Source organism: Acanthaster planci, linkage group LG06 (assembly GCF_054643075.1).
Source record: "Acanthaster planci isolate LZ-2023a linkage group LG06, COTS_SCS, whole genome shotgun sequence".
NCBI lineage: Eukaryota > Metazoa > Echinodermata > Asteroidea > Valvatida > Acanthasteridae > Acanthaster > Acanthaster planci.
This window is the reverse complement of record NC_141782.1, coordinates 12,766,128-12,784,686: the sequence shown is the minus strand read 5'-3', so window position 1 is coordinate 12,784,686 and position 18,559 is coordinate 12,766,128. Positions and strand designations below refer to the sequence as shown.

The 18,559-nt window shown below is 42.5% G+C and overlaps 1 protein-coding gene across 2 annotated transcripts in view; it reads left to right on the top strand.

The window, feature by feature from the left end:
* ca8 (carbonic anhydrase 8) overlaps positions 1-17,982 on the top strand; it is a 39,315-nt gene extending 21,333 nt beyond the window's left edge. For both annotated transcript variants that reach the window (XM_022226673.2, XM_022226674.2), the window contains exons 5-9: positions 2,518-2,613; positions 5,394-5,456; positions 13,687-13,738; positions 14,846-14,958; positions 15,298-17,982. In XM_022226673.2, coding sequence (XP_022082365.1) covers positions 2,518-2,613; positions 5,394-5,456; positions 13,687-13,738; positions 14,846-14,958; positions 15,298-15,432 — 459 coding nt within the window. In that variant the 3' untranslated portion in view covers positions 15,433-17,982. The remainder of the gene's footprint in view (positions 1-2,517; positions 2,614-5,393; positions 5,457-13,686; positions 13,739-14,845; positions 14,959-15,297) is intronic.
* Positions 17,983-18,559: the final 577 nt, after the last annotated feature.

Genomic DNA, 18,559 nt, shown 5'->3' with positions numbered 1-18,559 from the left:
AAAATGTCTAATTTTGGTTTAACCTTTTCGTCCATAACCCCCAGACAAAGAGCGTTTGTAATCCCAGAATGCGGGCTGAAGACCGCCATCGTGACCTAAGAAATAATCGTCTGGGACCTGATTGTTTTCGGCTTAAAGTTACTATTAATCAAAGATATATTTTAAACATTTTAACCCTTCTGTATCTTTCAAACTATTTTTTACGAATATTTTAAGGTATTTGTCTAGAAAAATTATTAACGGTGTCCCATGCCTTAAAAACATACTTTGCTCAAACGCTTTTGCCTGTATTTTTCCAACTGATGTGTTGTGGAAAGGACAGCTTCTGTATTTTTGGCTGATACCATTTCTATTTTGTGCTTTGTAACGTTCCTTTAATACGTCACATCCCAAAAAAGTGTGGCGTACGAGTTTGCTATATTTGTATCGCGCGGGCGTTGTGCGCAGTGATGGTTTCTTAATATAATCTTTAAAAAACTGCCAAGGGTTATTAAAGCTGAAAGTGTGAAGATTAACTGCTGTCTTTGTGAAATGGATTAGTAATGCGTATAGACTTCAACAAACATGTTTTATCATAAGCCATTTTTGTATGTAATCTAAATGTAAATGAGGTTGCAAACCTACGTCTACGAACTTGCTAAGTCAGTGAGGGACGGCCAATCTATGACCTGCCTAATGTTTCACTCGCACCGTCTACTTTCACTCGCACCGTCTACTCAATGAACACCCTTCGCTTTTTAGGTCCCTGTTTATGGAATGCCATTCCCGATGACATCAGGAGGACGTTGTCCGTGGGCCAGTACAAAAGAGCCCTCCTTTCCCAATATGTGACATAGCTTTAATCTTTTTCTGTACTTACGGTTAATATCTCCTTCTTTTATTTTATTATCTTTTAGTCGTCATCAAACATTACAATTTTGTACCGATAACCTTTTGCCGTCAGCTATTGTCATGTCTTTTATGTTTTGTCTGTTGTGCTTTTTTGTTCTTGTTTTGTTCTTGTTTGCTGCCTCGTAGTTGTTCGTATTGTTCTTGTTATGTCTTCTGTCTTAAGGGCTGTTTATACAAGCCTCTGCTTACTCAACAGCCCATTGCTCGGTTCTTTTCTCATTTGTACATGGACTGCTTTTCTTTAGCTCTAACGTTCTCTTTTCATGAAGTACATGTATCTGTAAAACGTTATTTATATCCACATTGTTAATTTCAATGTAATAAGTTTCTTTAATTTCTGATGTATTTTCTTAAGCTTACCCATTTTGTCAATTTCTATGTACTAAGTTCCCTTTATTATCTGTGTAATTTGTATTAAAAGAGTATGGAATAAACGTCTTCTTAAATCTTGAATCTTGGATTCCAGTCTCAATAAAAGGTTGCCCTGAAGCTTTTCATTAACATAACAAGAGTGGCAATATAGAGATACAAATACAAGATCAAAACACATTACAGAAACAGGATCGGTTGATTTTTAGTTCGCATCCCATCAAGTCGGCAGACGATTCCATAGTTAATAGCAAACGTCAATTACAACTTCCTCTCCACACCGTGCAAGTTTCATTTACCAATTACATTGATGGATCACCTGGTTTATTTCACCTTTGTTCACCCTAAAAAGTTATATTTTGTACTTTATTCACGCGAAAATAATAAAGATGTGTTTAGTTCCTTTTGCTTTGTTTGAAATAAATTATGGACACTTTTGGTGTCTATTACAATTGGCATAAATTTTAGGATGTTGGCTTTTTACTTTGATTCCGTTGGAAGAGTGAGACTGGAGAAAATGACCCGTTGATATCTTTCTTTCTTTATTCATAATCTTATTCTCCACTAGTATTCCCCAGAAACTGTCATTAAAGCCGACAAGTAATTTGTGATCCGCTCTGTGAAAATGAGTCGTCAATCAACAGAGCCTCTGAGTCTTAGAAGTTTTAGTTTGTAAAGTGAGCTCTCTGTTACTCCGTGTGTTATCTGATGAAACGTGACGTTATGTGGGTGACAGATCTCGAGGGTTCACGTTGATTTAAGTGTATAGTGTGCAAATTTCTTTTAAAGGCCTTTAACTCAAATTGATTTTTCTACTTCTGTCTCATTTTCACAGACCGGGTCACATTTATGTAATTAATAACTTCATCTTTAAATGTCGAATGCAAGTTTAAAAAAAAAACAAGTCCACATCAAATCCAGCTGTCTACAGACTCTTCGCTTTTCAAAGATGTAGTTTAGCCTAAGTTTGAAAGCAGTTACATGAGCATCTATCACTATTATCTGAGAAAAAAATTGCAGCGTTTTACCCAGAGCAAAAATTATACTTGAGGTTGCCCAAGTTTCTCGTTGACCGCGGCAAACCGCGGTCACAGCGCCAAATCACAACCGACTCCCCTACCCCATACTCCTGTGTGAGGTTTAGTTGGCGCATCGCTCATGAGTCTTGCAGTGAGTATAGAGTACAGAGTATAGATGCACAGTTGTATCATCGGAGTGGTTGGGCTGGAATGATGTTCTTATTTCACCATTTTACAGCTGCACCTGATCCACTGGAACAGCCGACTGTATGAGACGGTAGAGGAGGCAATGGGAAGAGACGACGGCATAGCCATCATTGCGCTCTTCATCCAGGTATGATTGAAAACCGAGAGATTTAACCAACGACAGGGTACCCAGCATAAAGCCCTTCATCCCACTTCCCCTAAACAATGTAAAAGCTACGGAAATGTAGCGACGATTCTATTTAACGTCAGCGAATCAGTTCGAATCTTTCTTCCAAACTTGTCGTTCTTCGAAATATAAGCATGTTGTTGCAGCACGTGCTATTTTCATTTCTGCATTGACGCCCACAGAACTCATTTGCCGACTTAACGTGCGACTTGAAATCCATTCAGATCCAAACCAAAATCCGGCAGTCACTTTCTCTGTATCTTTGTTGAAACGTTGGTGGCCGACCGTGTCTAACCGAGAAGCATGGTTAACACCACCACGCTGCTTTTTTTCGTTCGTCAAAACGTTCTTGGTCTAACATTGCAAAAAATTGCCACATTTACCAGAGCTATTATGTCCCATTTAACTTTCATTAAAGCTTCGCCCTAAACTGCTTTTGAACATCTGTGGTAAGAAATTACATGAAATAACAGCTATTTTGGAGACGTAATCAGCGAAAATTTCGGCCGGAGGTAAGTGCATGCCTGACGGGCATGTAATTGTGGGAAGATTATCCATTCCCCAGAAAAACAGCGTGAAAGAGTTAAACCTACGTGATATTGTCAATGACGAAAAACGCAGATCACGACAGCGGATGTTGCTTGGTTTAGACTCGTCATGCATTTTGGCGATGTGGGCGACATGTCGGCGGTTTTGCACCACTCCGATAAAACCACATCAGAGTGGAGCATTGATCATCATGACAACCGACTTCAGAGCCATGACCAGGCCCGAACTTGGACTGCACCGATCCTTACCTCCAGGACCCTCATTCACTGTTATTATCACGCTAAGAGTGCGAATTCCAAGGGGTAAACACTCACTCCGTTCGTGTGAAAATTCACCCCTTCCAGTTGAAACTAGGGGCCAGACAAATTTGAGTGAAATTCCCTCACTCTGAAAGATCAAGATTTCACTCTACTTTCCACTGGAACTTTTCTCTAATTACATGTGTTTCAATCTGATTTGGGGTGATTTTTCACTCTATAACGTCTAGGCCTAGGCCTATTCCCGAAGTTGAACTCTTAAAACAGTAGATTTTAATAGATCATCGAATCTTGATTTGCTCTGAACTGAGGAACTTGCTTGTTGTCGAGGTTAGAAAAACCCACGACCGGATGTGAGCCTCGCCCTTAGAGAAAGCATCGTCTTCGACAGATTGGACGGAGAAAGAGGATGATTTTGCACACATTGCACCTTTCGTCGATTAGTGTTTGATTTTAGAATTCGTCACACACAACTCAAAAAATGGGTCATGAATTGATGCCCAACCTCTGTATTCATGTACGTGTACCCCTAAAGAACGGTGCTAATTCTAACTAAAGTTTGCATTCGGCAAGTTTATTTTATTCGTATTCATATTCAATTTAAAAGCAAAGTTTGGTAATTTTTTGAACGAAGTAAATTTTGTTAGAGATGAAATATTATTGTTGAATTCCAAATGAAAGCCGCAAAGGATCAAGAATAGGGACATTAGCCGTTTACCCTTTTAAAATGGCTCCTCGGTGCTAGACAGAATGGGTGCCAGGCGGTGGCCTTTAACTAAAAGGTCAGAGACAGTAGTCTTTCACACCAGCAATCTCAGTAACAAAGAATGCACTTGTGATACTGAGAACGCACGTAAGGCAGCCTTTCCTGCAAAGCATTTCCCCTTGTTCTTTCTTTCATGGGATTGGTAAAAAAAACTTGGCAGTTGCCCAACAGTTTTTATCAAAATATCATATTCTCCCGTATTAGACAGATGAAAGTCTGTTTAGCACCCGGACTGTTTGCCAACGCAGTGACCTCAAGGTGACCTCCAAGCAACGAATCCGTCACTTCGCCAGGTTAAAAGTCACTCCAGCTCAGTTCTTTTATCTGACTTGCATTGTTGGCTGTAAGCAGTCGCACTTTCTGTATTCTGTATATTTAGCGTAAAAACAAGACACCAAAGTGTGTGCTGTCACGGTTTGGCAAGGAAGGCCCAGACCGAATATAGTCTCTGCGTTGACCGTAATGGGAAGTGAATTGCGCAACAATATCTGCACGAGAACAGTGAAGAGATAATGAGATGACACTGAGGCCAATTTGTCAAATCATCCGAGAATGGTTCTGTTTCCCTATATATATCGGCGGTTTGATCCAGGTGGAAGGCCACCGAGGTGGGAGTTTCATCATTACGGCATGAGTTATCTGTACGGTCGCCGGAATGTCTCGCATTGACACGTTGCCCTCCCGTGCCATCTCCGCTTGACACGAACACGGTTCGCTGTTGTGAGTATGCTCCGGGGCTGCCTCGACTTTTTTTGTCCCGGCAAAACAGGAGAATCAAACCGTATGAAAGTCACTTCCTGCCCGGCACCGACTCGTCAGGAAATACTCCGGCGAGATTGTTATTCCAGTATTCTTCCCTCGAAGTACTACTGTATTGTCTCCGTCTTCGTCCCCGTCCGAAGAGACTGCGGGATTGCACGGAAGGGGTCCCCCACGATATCGCCGCAATCTCCTGCGCTTTTGTTTGTAATCCCAATAATATATACCGACAGTAGAGCCGGTACAGGAAGTCCCTTCCGGGTATTCCGCCGATCTCCGCGGCTTAATAAGGGTCTTAAGAACCGAGCTCTATCTAGACGTAACCCCCCTCCCCCTCCGGTTTAGTGTCGTTTGTTTCTTCTTCTCGATAATCAACAATACCTGTGTCTTTTTGTTTTCGTTTCTTGTAGGTTGGCCGGGAGCACATGGGTTTACGGACTCTGACAGACTATCTAGAAACAGTACAGTCCAAGGTGCGTGTGGCCCTCCTGTTTTTATCGAGATGAGTCTTGTCCATGCCTGATATTATCAAGAAACTCACCCCTTTTTTCTTTTCTTTCAATCTATTTTTTTAAGGCAACCCGCTCTTAAATGTGATCCCTAAGGGCGTTTAGAGTCGATCATAATTATTGGACATCTTTTTTTTCCTTCTCAGTCTCCAAAGATTTTGCTCTCTATTCTGTATCTCTTAATTTTCATTTCGCCGTAACCTGCGGGCCTCGTTCAGCCTAGGCATGTGAATTGTGTAATTAAATTTTTTTCTTCCGCGTTGCTCAAGAACGGGGGGGGGGGCATAATGACCTAGGGTCTGGCAATTCTGCCCAGGGAGGTGTTTTGTATTTTTTTACTCCTTTTTTATTTGACCAAGTAGTAGGGGATCGACGTACAGGGTAAAACCAGCGAGCACGGGCGGTGGAGACCGTCTGCTGCCGAGCGGCCCGGGCGCGAGCGTAACGATTGCAGTGCTCCGATCGGTGCTTTTTCCCCCGCGGGCCGGCACGGATCGCGCCACTCGGCGCTGCTACGGCTGCTGCCAAGTGTTTACAAGGCTCCGTCAGCGATTTGAGTCCTCCCTACCCGTCTGCGTGTTATATACGGGCTAAAAAACAGAATACAAGGCAAAACACGACTTCTCACCAATTATATTTTTTGACGAAAAAAATCGATAGGGCTGTCAAGCTGGCAAGTTGTTTTGGGGTTTTTTTTATTATTTTTTTCCCTTTTTTTCTCTTTGCTGTCCTCCGAGATGTAGGCCACTGGGCCACAAAGGATCGACAGATAGAGAGCTGCAAGGCGATACATTGACGTGCGGATTTTTTTTCTGTTTTATTGTTTCTCCAGTTTTAGGCCACATTTTGCGAGTTTCCTACGTAAACTGTCACTACGGCCGATAAATTTCCCGCACAAATCACGCCATTAAATTCAAAATGGCCTGTTTCCATTTTTTAACCTTGAAGTATTCCAGGTTCGGTTTTCGGAGTCCGTTCGTAGGGGAAACCAACTTAACATGGTAACCAATATGACCTAACTTCTCGCTTTGCCGATGTTTGAACAATTATTATTTACGATGAAAAATGGGTGACCGATCTTATAATATTAAAAGACAACTTTTGAAAACTGTGTTATATTTTGAAATAACAAAAGCCTCACGATTCGCAAATTGACTGCTTTCATATGTCGGCCATCTTGAATTGGAAATGAGGTAAAACGTTTCTTTTTGAGGAACCTGAGAGTAGACCTAGCAGCGACGAAGGAAAAGTTCAGTACAGACTCACCCCATTTTTTTGTTGAGAATAATGTAAAATATGTGATAAATTATATGTTAATTTGTAAGCCACATTGAAAAAACCTGCAAATGAGGCCGTGTCCTAATTACTTCGTTGTGATGGCCTGAAATTACGCAAGAGTCCGGGTAGTGGCCGCGACCAGTTCCCATACTGCCGTGCGTAATTTCAATTCATAGTCAAGTAATTCGGACATGGCCATAGGTGTGGAAACCAAAATAGTCTTAAACCATCTCATTTGACAGATTACATTGAATATGACAGATTCAGGGAACAAGACAAAACATGGCTTCCTCTTGAATAGGCCTAAGGTTGGTGAGAAAATGAACACGCCCTCTCAGCCTTTTAATAAAGACATTATCTCATCCCTTTCATAAAAAAATACTATGGTAAAGCTAACTATGCATTCGAGTTACCAACATTCGAGTTAACAACATACCATCTGAAAAAGCAGGCCGTCGAACACACGAACTGCTTACTGCCTCTCACCCGCTTCGCTTGTAGTCAGGAAAAACGCCCACAAAGTTTAAACCATAGCAGGTTAGGTGTCCATGTAATTAAGTATGGCGACAATAAAATTGCCAGAAGCTGGTATACGATGTAGAGTATATTTTTAGGCTTGAAATGTCTTCAATTATTTTCAAGTTATGAGCGTGTAATGATTAAGCTGAGCTTAGTAAGTCCTGTTGTTCGTGTTTATCCTAGAAGAAAAAAATGAAGTAAAGCAAGTTGTCCTATAATACTTATTGTGCACCGATGGACACTCGGTCTTTGCCAACGATCAGAAGGCTCAACAGGTTCTCTGAAGTACACTCATCAAGTGGGGAGTGGGCGGCCAGACAACCTGTGCGACACGGTGGACAGCCGAGAAGAAAAAAAGGCAAGGAGAGAGACAAGCGAATCGCTCGACGGACACGGGAACGTTGCGTTCAATAACAAGATCGCATCCTGAATGCCAGTGTCATATTGGACGTCGTGTCGCTGAAAGCATATATCCATTGCTTGACGTACTTTTCATCGTCCGGGATCTCTATAGAAACCTCCCCCCGGCCGCCTCAGTCATTGGTCTGTACTTTCCCGTGTGTAACAACTGTAATGCGATTCCAATATAAAATTCATTGGGGCGGGAGTGTGCTTCCCCCCCCCCCTCTCTCTCTCTCTTTCACTCTAACTCTCGTCTCGTCCGTATACCTTCTAGACGTTTAAAACCAGTATGAGCCATTCAGCTCCTGCCATTGTTGCCTGCAAGACAGCGTCGATGAAGTGACTAGCAATTGAAGGTAACAAGAGGTTCGAGAAGCAACTCCAGCTCAAACAAACAAATCCCCCGCCACTGAATGACACAGTCGCATCAATTAAGCGAATCTCCGGGAGTGTAGCTCCCCATTTCTATCTCCTCAACCTCCCCCCCCCCGGTTTATTACACGGTGCTCGTAATTCGCGGCACCGGTGGTGAAAAGAATGTGTCCAGCGCGCGAGAAGGGGACGGGACAAGGGGAGAAAAGCCCCCACAAAGACCCCTGATGTAAACGATACTTGAGTCTTGTTACTACCCTAACCTCAGCCGCTGCAGCGCGCCAATAAAACGGCCGGAAATCCTGCCAGTTACCATGAACTGATTCTTCACTGGCTGAATGGGCGTTCAAAAAAACCCAGGGAACATTGAAAGCCGGGTGAACAAGGGCCGATCAAATCGCGACGGTTTTTTTTTTATTCCCCGCCTTAAAAGAAAGTGACGAGGATATTATGCGAGGGCCTTTTCAACGGGCCGTTTTTCTCCCTCTCTGGGCGGCCCAAACACTCCCAGGCGTGCGCGCCAATGTGAATTGGATGAGGCTCTTTCCGGCGTTTTGACCAGGCACACACTGTTAAAAGCGCCGTATAATGTTTCAAATTGAAATGAAATTAATTTAATCGTGGTTTTCATTAGTGGCTGTTTCGGTTACTCCCCCTTTCAATTCTCGGTGGCAAGGAGAAGAAAAGGGGGCCACGACAGGCGAGGTCCCCAAGTCTCAGCCGCGCGCTGCATGTAACTTAATTATTCGGTGCCTCTATAGGCTGTTACCCGCCATTGAAACCCCGCGATCAGCCATGTTTGAGTTGCAACGTCGGCAGCTAGAAGTTGTAAAACAATCTCGCTAATTTGCTGTTTATTTGATTAATGGAGGGGAGGAGAGAGACTGTACGATGGGCTGGGGAAGAGAGTGCCTGTCTCCCGCCCCTTTTTTAAATAAAGCCAAGGTAGACAGTCAGCGGAGATGAGAGCGGGCGAGTTGGGAAAAAAAGGACACCGTTTGTCTGCGGGGAACGTTGCTGTGCATATTTAACAGCTCCCCGTCGTCGTGCAATGGGGCGCTCGTCTTCACTTACCGCGGCGATATTTTCATAAGCGCAGCAGAGTGAGCTAATTATTTGGTCTAGGCGAAGCACTCCCCACATCCCCGGGACTGCGGAGAGTGTTCCTCCGGATGCACTTCATTCAATTACCCCTTTAAAAAGACTGTTGGCTATAAATGTATCGATGACTCGAAACGTATACAGCTGGTGTACAGTGTTCTCATTTCAACGTTGTTTTGTACACCAGTTTTTCCCCCGAAGCTTCTCGCCTCAGTATAACGTAAAGCACTTAGTTGGTCAAGTTTGTTTGTGTCGCAACGCATCTCAACACTTCCCTACCCACTTGTGACAGCTCCCAACTTATATCTCTTTTCATCTCTTTCGCCCCACGGTTGTCCGATACTCGATCCGCAAATTGTACGGTATTCGTTTCTACACAGCCAACTATCTTTTGAACTGCATTATATCGAATGTCGCCGACTCAAGTCCGGCCTGTCCGTAGTTTTTAGGCAACTCCAGATCCCCAGTGGAGCCGTATTGGCCATTCACATGATGAGCACATCGAATGGGATTCTGAGAATCTTTCCTACCGTCGCTATCCCCTAATGAATTGAACGGCCGATCCGGAATTCGCTAAAACTGGTATTGTATGTCCAAACGACAAAGACAGATGAAATGAAAAAGATCTGTAAAACTGGTACGTAAAAACTAGTTGCTAGGAACTGGCTGCTCTACATTTTGTCTGTTTGGCGAGGTACGGTGACAATTAGCACTGTGCGCCACAAACACAAAACGAGGCTTTGGTGTCCCATTCGTACGACACCTTTGCGAATGACACGGAACATTTCTGGTCAGTTTTCTATTAATTCGATCGCAGAAGGAGGGAGCTAGTGAGTGCGAGAACACTCGTGTGCCACTCATTCGTCAAAGCAGCGCCACTTGGCTTGTAACATTAATGGCCAGGCAGGCTGGAGATCGAGGCTAAGTGCCATTAGGTCTTTGTATATCTACCACTTAGCCTCCTTTTAGTACCTTATACCACCCTCTGGTGGTGATTATTTCCGAACATTGTGCAAATTGTAATGTCTCTTGTCCAACCTGGATCGGATCTATGGAGCCAGCGAACTAGACTGAAGGCCTATAAGAGAACTGCGTCATTTAAACGTTTACATGAGACCTGAAATAATTCTGTGACCAAATAAATGCCAACGAATTTCCGCAACATGCCAATTATGGAGGAGAAAATAATGAACTTGAACAATTCAATCTCCAAAATATTTTCTGATGCAGACGCACCTTTATTGGAGATGGTGGCGATAGCCATGATGACGTAAATCAGAAAACGTTTGTAGCAACCATCAGACCTACAGGGAGTGAGAGGCAAAATGATTGTTTAGATTTAAGCGTTAACCACGTTGTATCTACCTCACGGGTAATCAGACACTACGGAATCGCACGGGTTCATGAATATTAGATTTGGACAGCTTCTTTGCCATTCATGAATAATGGATATCAAACCTATCAGGTCCAGGCTTTCAGCTTATCTTATTGTCTTTCTACCTCATCACTATAATGCACTGCCACTTTTAGTTGAAACTTGGTGTTTAGATAGAGCTAGCGACTTCGATAACCTGTTGTTTCCTACATGCACTTCACACTTCACGCAACCTTTCGTCAAAATGTACATTTCTTACGCAGGACATCAACCGAAAAACCGTCAAGGTCCACAGAAAAAAAATGTGGTGACTTTTAGGTTACAATGTCATATATTTGAGGCGATAGTATAATGCATAAATCATTATTTTTTATGCATTTACACACCCCTTGATAATCTTAACAGACCTGAAGACGGAAACCCCGTAATACTTTCTCTCTGATAGCACCACAGCTCGTTTATCTAATTTTATATCGCACCGTGCCTTGCTGCTCTACATCTGTGGCACGATTTCACAAAAACTGTATCACAGTAGTTCGAAACAACCAGTTGAAAATACTTCGGTGATGTCACGGTGAATTAAGAAAAACGTCATGCAATTAAAATGGCCATGGTGAGTCGTTGATTATTGTGTTACTAAAAAAAAAAGTCCTGCCGCGGATGTCATGTGTAAGAGTTGCTAAATTTTGGAGGAATTCTTTTTTCCTCTGTGGGCGTGTAGTTTATCAGCCATAATTCGCATGACTCGGACGCAAAGTGAACGTGCAAGCGGATACGATTAAGTATGGAAACAGTAAAAGTTACACCATTGTTTGACATAATTCAGACTCATACCCCATTAGAGTCCTCGACTGAAAAAAACTGCAAGTGAACGAATTCAGGAAAAATCTGGACATTTAAGTCTCTTTACATAGGAGTGTCCATATTGAATTAAGACGCAGAACATCAGATGGGGCGACCTCTTGTCATTGAATTTTATGTCCATTTTAAATAATGTAAAGTTGGGCACCTGTCAGTTAGATTCATTCCCAATAAGCTTTTGGCGAGTTAAATTTGAATAAAATCTTGTACACTTAGTTATTTATTGCACATAAACGTAACAGTTTGAGTTTCCCAGACTACAGACCCTGTTGCTATACTCGTGATTCCGGGTAAGCTTTTGCATAGCGACCACCGTTTCTGGAATGGACTGGTTCCTTCGTGCCCTTCTTTATCCATTGAAAACACTGTATTGGTGCAAGGCATTTCTATAAGCAGAGGCTTGCCCCGATTCACGAGGTGTATAGCAACCGTGTCTTTAGTATGCTAGGATTGTTATGCTGACCACATATAAAGAACTCAGGGTACCATATTTTATTCAAATTTGATTTACATAAGGCTTCCTGCCAAAGTATCATTCCCCGCAGTTGCGGGCAAATTCGTCGCAAATTCTTCGCAAAGTATGGAATAATTATGCTAATTGACCAACGTAAGTTCGCACCAATTGTCGGAAAGTTTCCCGATAGAAATTTTTTCCATCGGAAGGAAGTCCCAAGCATCGTTACATGCCTCCCACTCAAACCTAACACGAGACAGCTGTACCATCAGTCGAACGTGTCCACGTCGTGGCATTGAAAGCTATCTGTAATGGCTTTTTTTTAATACAGACCTCTAAAATGCTCCTTTGTTGTTCCAGTTAACGTAATTCTCAATGTTTTCTTCACTGTTGTTAAGGATATTTTGCTGCCTGTTTTAGTTCACATGCTAATGTGCATTTCCATATTCACAAGAAAAACTGTGATGTCATCGCAGGAAGAAAACCTCACCGTTACATTGGTTTGTGCACAATTACTGCATATCTTGTTTAGATTTTGCGGGTCAAATTAGCTCTTCTTAGGTGATTCATTGTTGTTTCAGTAAGAAGCAATAAGCAAACAAGCAGTCCTGTCTTTGAATACTTACATTGAGTATATTCTGGCTTCACACTTTGAACAGAAAAACGTACGCAATGAACCATGTCTTCCCTGGATGACGTAACGACAACAGTGCCCTCAGTTGTCCAGGAAAGGAAATATAATTTCAAATGTTAAAAAAGTGCACTTTTTTATTGCATTTAATATTAAAGGTATACCAACTAGGTTTCATACATTGAAGAAGAGAATGAAGTTGCAAAAAAAATTGTCTAAGGAAATTTCATTGTAGCGACACTTTAAAGAAAGGATATCCTGCAGTTTGGGCGCGAGAATTGTTCTTATCAAAGCGACGCTCTTTCCTGCGTGGTTCCAGTCACGTGGGTTTCCAGCAATGCGTATTTCTTCGTTAGGTATCCAGTTTTCGTTCACCATGTTGAATATCAGCGACTTGTGAAAGATGACCCTAACATATACCAACTTTGCGGGTTTCGTTACCGAAAAAGTCCACTCACCGTGGTCCCACAGACCGCAATACATTCCACGAGATCCATTGCATATTTTAGGTGGTGCAAGGGATCTGCCGTGTCTTTGATGGCAAGCAAAAGTCTCGCTCACCCCCTCCCCAATCGCTCGGGCCTCGTTTACGCTCTGTTATAACCTGACCAGGAATTAAAGAGGAATTGGATCGGGGCAAGGGGTTTACGCAGTACAGCGGGGGATATAGTTATAGGCTGGCTTTGTCTGAGCTCCTCTTGCAAGGTCATGGCTCTACCAAGTTCACGTCGATCAACCACGAGGTATAGGGGGCAGGGAGCAAGGTTCCCGGCTGCTCTACGAGATCAGCAGTCGAATTTTAGGTTGACCATTCCTTCATGTTCTTGACCATTCTGTTGCTGACCGAAAATGCCAATATGGACATCGCCCTGATTGTTGACTTATCTTATCCCTATTTTTGCCTCTCAGTAACTTCCATTTACATCTATAGCCATTCATTTACATAAAATAAAGTGCTTAAAATGGAAACAGAGTTTTACAACCAGTTTCTACAAACGGTAAATCGACACTACATTCTTATGACTTTAGCAAATGGCTCTAGGTCTTTCTATCTGTCTGACACCGTCTTGCACTTTGCGGCTGCAGATGGTTGTAAAGAGGCTTTGGGGGATTTCGGACTTTTTTTCAAAGTTACTGCGACTGTCGTCACAGATATGGATTTCTCAAAACCTATTTTCGTCAATTTATTTCCCTTTTCTAGGGCAAGAGCATCTCCATCACCACGCCATTTCATCCTACCTGCCTTTTACCGGGTAAGATTCTCCGCGTCAGCCTCTTTCGGCAATCAAGCTCCGCAGATTTCAATAAACTAGCTTCTGATACAGGGCACGCCTTTGTCGGCAGGGACAAATTTTCGAGATAAACTAGTCAACGACTAAACGTGTCTTTTGCCATTTTTGTGGTGGTGGGGTCTTGGTATAAATGATGCAATTTCGACATACTGAACTAAGAATGCCAAGGAGAATTTGCGGTAGACCTATTTCCAACTGGCGATCATTGGAAAATTAATGACTGTTCTTTTTTATTGTGTGGCTGTCCGTAAGATGGTTGAATGTGATTGCCCAAAGCATGCACACTTTCCTCATCAAAATAACTACGAATTTCCTCAGCGTCATAATTCATTCCCCGAGTATGTGGCACTCATCAGAGTAGATAACATAAATATTTCGAAGTGGGGAATAGTACATTGATCCCTGCTTGTCAAATTTTTTGTCGACAAAACTATCCGAAATGCTCAATGACAACTCATAGGGAGCTATTTTTTCTCAAAAGTGCTGATCCAGAGGTCAAGTTCGAGAGCGACCTATGGTTAGACCATACGTTTCTTCTGTTGTAACCATAGGCAAGCCTCTTTTTGTGTGAAATCCCATTGTGGCCGACATTTTTCCTTTCTTTGCAATCATAAGACCCCACGAGACCAACACAAGACTTTCAGTCTAAATTGAAGCCAAAAAACTACATGTACTCAAGTGAACTGCAATGGAAGCATTCCTTGGTCATTTTCACCCTGTTAGTTATTTGTCATAGTAGATAGAGCACTAACTTATTGCTGCTTTCGCTTGTCAATGTTTAGTGTCGCATCATTAGCTGCCTTCATACTCAAGAATGGAGAAACTAAAAACAAAAAATACGCAACCTTCTCCCTGGTTTTAGTTCCAAATAGCCGACCAGAATAGCCACTGAAGTTGATCGAACTGTTGAGAACGATTTTTCGTGCTCGAATTTGCTTCAACTGTAAACTCCAGAAAAGACACCTTGCTGCTTTGCCTTCAAATATTTTGACTCGTCGTGGGTATAAAAGTCACTTGTTATTCATCAGTTTGTTTTTTTCTGTGATTCTGTTTGGTTTTGCCATGTAGATCCCATGCTTCGAGATTTCTGGACTTACAAAGGGTCCCTAACAACGCCGCCGTGCAACGAGAAAGTCACGTGGATTATTTTCCGTTATCCATTGACCATATCGCACACTCAGGTATACGGGTACCCCAAGAAACGGCCTTTCTTTCCACATCAGCCCGGCCGCATATCCACTTGCATATCTGCCTGAAATCTTGATCCGTTTTGCCGGTAATTGCAAAACAGTATGCTAGGCTGGCTGGTGTGAAATCCTGTCCGCCCCACGCTGCACGCTGGGAAAGCATGGGCTGTAAAATTGGGCAGGCATAATTTCTCCCAAGATTTTATTGGAACATTTTGTAAAAACCATCTAGAGCCTTTGTGTATTTTAGTGACTCAAGACGGAAAAACAGCTCACATCATTGTGTTGATTTTTTTTTTTTTTTTTTTTTTGCTCCCTTTGTTTCCCGCGCAGATGGAAGAATTTCGAAGACTCAAAAACTACCCCAAAGGTGGCCATCCTGCACTGGATGATGACGGCTTTCTGGCAGACAACTTCCGGCCCACCCAACCCCTCAACGACCGCGTGGTGCGAGCCTCTTTTCAATAAAACAAATCAGGAAATCCCAGTAATCAAAACGAATGATCTTTTTTCGAATTTTCGTCGTTGTCAAGCTGCCCAAGCCACGTACCCTACGTGTCTTAAAGACATCCTGTAGTATGCCTACGTCTCAAGCAAACGTTATCTGTATGTTGAGTTCACTCGTATTCACGTTGTGTAAAGCATATTTTGTTGTGAGTCTGCCTATTGATGTTAATAATTACCGGTAATGTTTATTACGAAGATGCAACACCAGCCCCTGGAGTTGTCATATTTCACAAGGGTAAAGTCTAGTCAGCGGACAAACATAGGCTGGTACCTATGACGTGTATCCCACGTTACGTTGGTGTTCATTTTACTTGTTGTCAAGGAGCACGATCCCAGAGGCGGGTGAATGGGGATTCGTGTTGCCTGTGAGAATCTGTTCTTTTTTCGATCAAAGTAAATAAAGAGGGTTGCTCTTCTTTTCAGTGTCGCGTTGCCTGTAGGATTGGGTACCGTACGTTCTAGTACCCAACCATTTTCTTTTTCTATTGCAATCAAACAAACTGTGAGCACGCATCACTGTTGATGGTATACGTTGTTATCTTGCAAAATGTGTGCACATGAAGAGTGACGCGACTGACTGAATGTGTACCCCTGGTTCTTAAGGCTGTTGTCTGCTTGAAAGGTTGCTGGAATATGACGGATGCTGTTTCGGGATAGGAACAGCGATCAAAGTACGCGGCAAACTGAAAGGATGACTACAAGTCTGCTGATTTGGGGAACATTGGAGACTTATGTAGAAATTCGTATAGCCTGAGAGAAAGCGATGTGAGCATTGAGTAAAATCTGAAAGATTAAGTATAGACGTATTTATTATTCACATATTTGTAGTCGCGAAAACGCACTCTGGTATTTGTCGAAAGATCAATCATTGATCCTCCGAATTTTTCCTCTTAAGCACACTGTCTAATGTGGCATTCTGTGACAGATTTTCACGTGCATTTTGTGGAAAGTTGTCTGAAGCATTGGTCTTTTTCTTACCCTTAGACGTGAAATATCACGTAAAATGTCATTAAATTTGTATTGTAACTTTATTGGCTATATATTCGATTTGTAAACTTATCTGAAAGTTGCGGTTTACTCAAGAAAGACTTACCTTATTTCTTCACAAAAGTATTTATTTGAGGCGTTTGGGCCTGGCGTTAAGATTAATAATGCGTCACAGGGTTGCAAGAATACGGAAATGCATTTGTCATGTGCTTTTCTGTCATCTGAATTTCTGAACTGAATTCGTGATTCCATGGGTACTAGGTATGTGTTCTCATCTTGTACTTAGTGCAATCGAACCTGATTAAGAAGTCCTCCGGGCTTCACCGATTACCTTGTTATATCGGGAATCTTGTATTATCAGGAATGATAACAATGAAAAACAAAGGACTAGAATCTAAAAATGTCTTTATTATAAGCACATTTTTGTAATAATTGTGCTCTTTTTATGAAGGTTCGACTATACTTTCTTCTAAATTGCTGCAATTTATACTTAATTTTGCCGCTTGAGGGCGTTGTATGTCTAATGTTACATTTTCTTCAAGTGTGTATAGGTAGGCCCCTATTACAAAATGAAGACACACGATTAAGACAGAAAAAAATCTGTTTCGTCGTCTCAAGTATGGATTTTCCGGTCCCTCTTGGAGAGTCTGCTTTATTAACTCGAGTGGAAGGAGGGGTAAAAGATATTAACATCACCCAGGAGACTTGCCCGGAGGCGAGGGAGAACGGGGCGTTTGTGCGAGCAGGCAAAGAAGGGCTTCAATCGGCCCGTGAGTCAGCCGTAGTGCAGGCGTACTTCCTTCACCCACCTTTGTCATGACAATTGCTGCGATTCACGGTGGCCTGGCCATTCGATCTTCCATCAGTCTTGGCACTTCCATTCAATGGACTGGCCACTTACTGCCAGCAAAATACTGAGCCACTGCGCTCTGTCGCTTGAGGATACAGGCGAGCGAGTTCCTCGGGGACTGAAATAATAGCGCCCTCTATTGAAATGAAATTAAAGACCTTTTGTGTTGTGAAGACCAAACGTTCTCCCCTGAGTACACAAGGAACGCCAGAAATAACATGAGTTGCATCACGTCCTCAAAATGTAATAAAGGCTTTGCGCTAATCTTTTTTTTAACTGACTGTCGTATAAAAACGAGCACGCGCCTGTTTTATTTATCGTCCTAACTACCACTACACAGTGCAGGGAAAAACTTTGCATATGGAGTGTCCCAACAGGTTGTCTGTTGGGTGATCATAATACACAGGGATCATATTTTCTATTTATTTGGAAGAAATCTTTTTTCTCTTTCAACTAATTAGACATAGTTAATAGAACAACGGGTCAAAGATTGAGAATTGTAGATGAAAGTTAATGTGATAAATTTAAAAGGCCTTTCAATTTGAAGGGTTATGAAAGAGCATATGTTCGGAAGTTCCTTCGTTTACAGCATTCTAGAACATAAGTTCATTCCCAATGCCGTCGTTTTCCTATCCTCACTAAAAGGTTAATTTATCATACGGTGTTATCCCAAACCACAGTCTTCCTTTGTCCTTTTTTGCGTTTGACATTTTTACCCTGGTTTAAAACTCTCAATAGTCTCAAGTGTACACGACCTCTTTTGCCAAAGTATTTGGTGACGACTTTGTGGAGTCGGTGGCAGCAATGGCGGCTTTAGTAGCGGATGAAAAACTACTTAGTGGTCGAACCAAAGCATTCTGGTGCCGTCGAGCACCATTTCTGTACTCTCCAGAAAAGTAACCAAGATATATATCACTGTCAAAAATCTCCCCAACATCAAGAAACGTGTGTGCGACAGCTGCGAAAGGGTTTGGCGGCGTTCTGATATCGTACCTCTCGTATAACTGCAAAAGGTTAGCGCATGGTCAAGTTGCCGCCTATGCCGCCTGTTGCAGGTCGTTGTCGCTGTCTGTCAAAATGTTAACACGCTCTGTCACATCAGCATTCAAATCGCCAATATTAGCTTAGCAGATGTGCTGAGTTTGAAACATTGGTACGGGTCTCCTCTGTTGACTGAGGGGACCAGACCGCTATAACGCCCTCATGGGCGTCCATGGACGCAGTGTGCTCGCAACCTGAGCAGTACTGCTC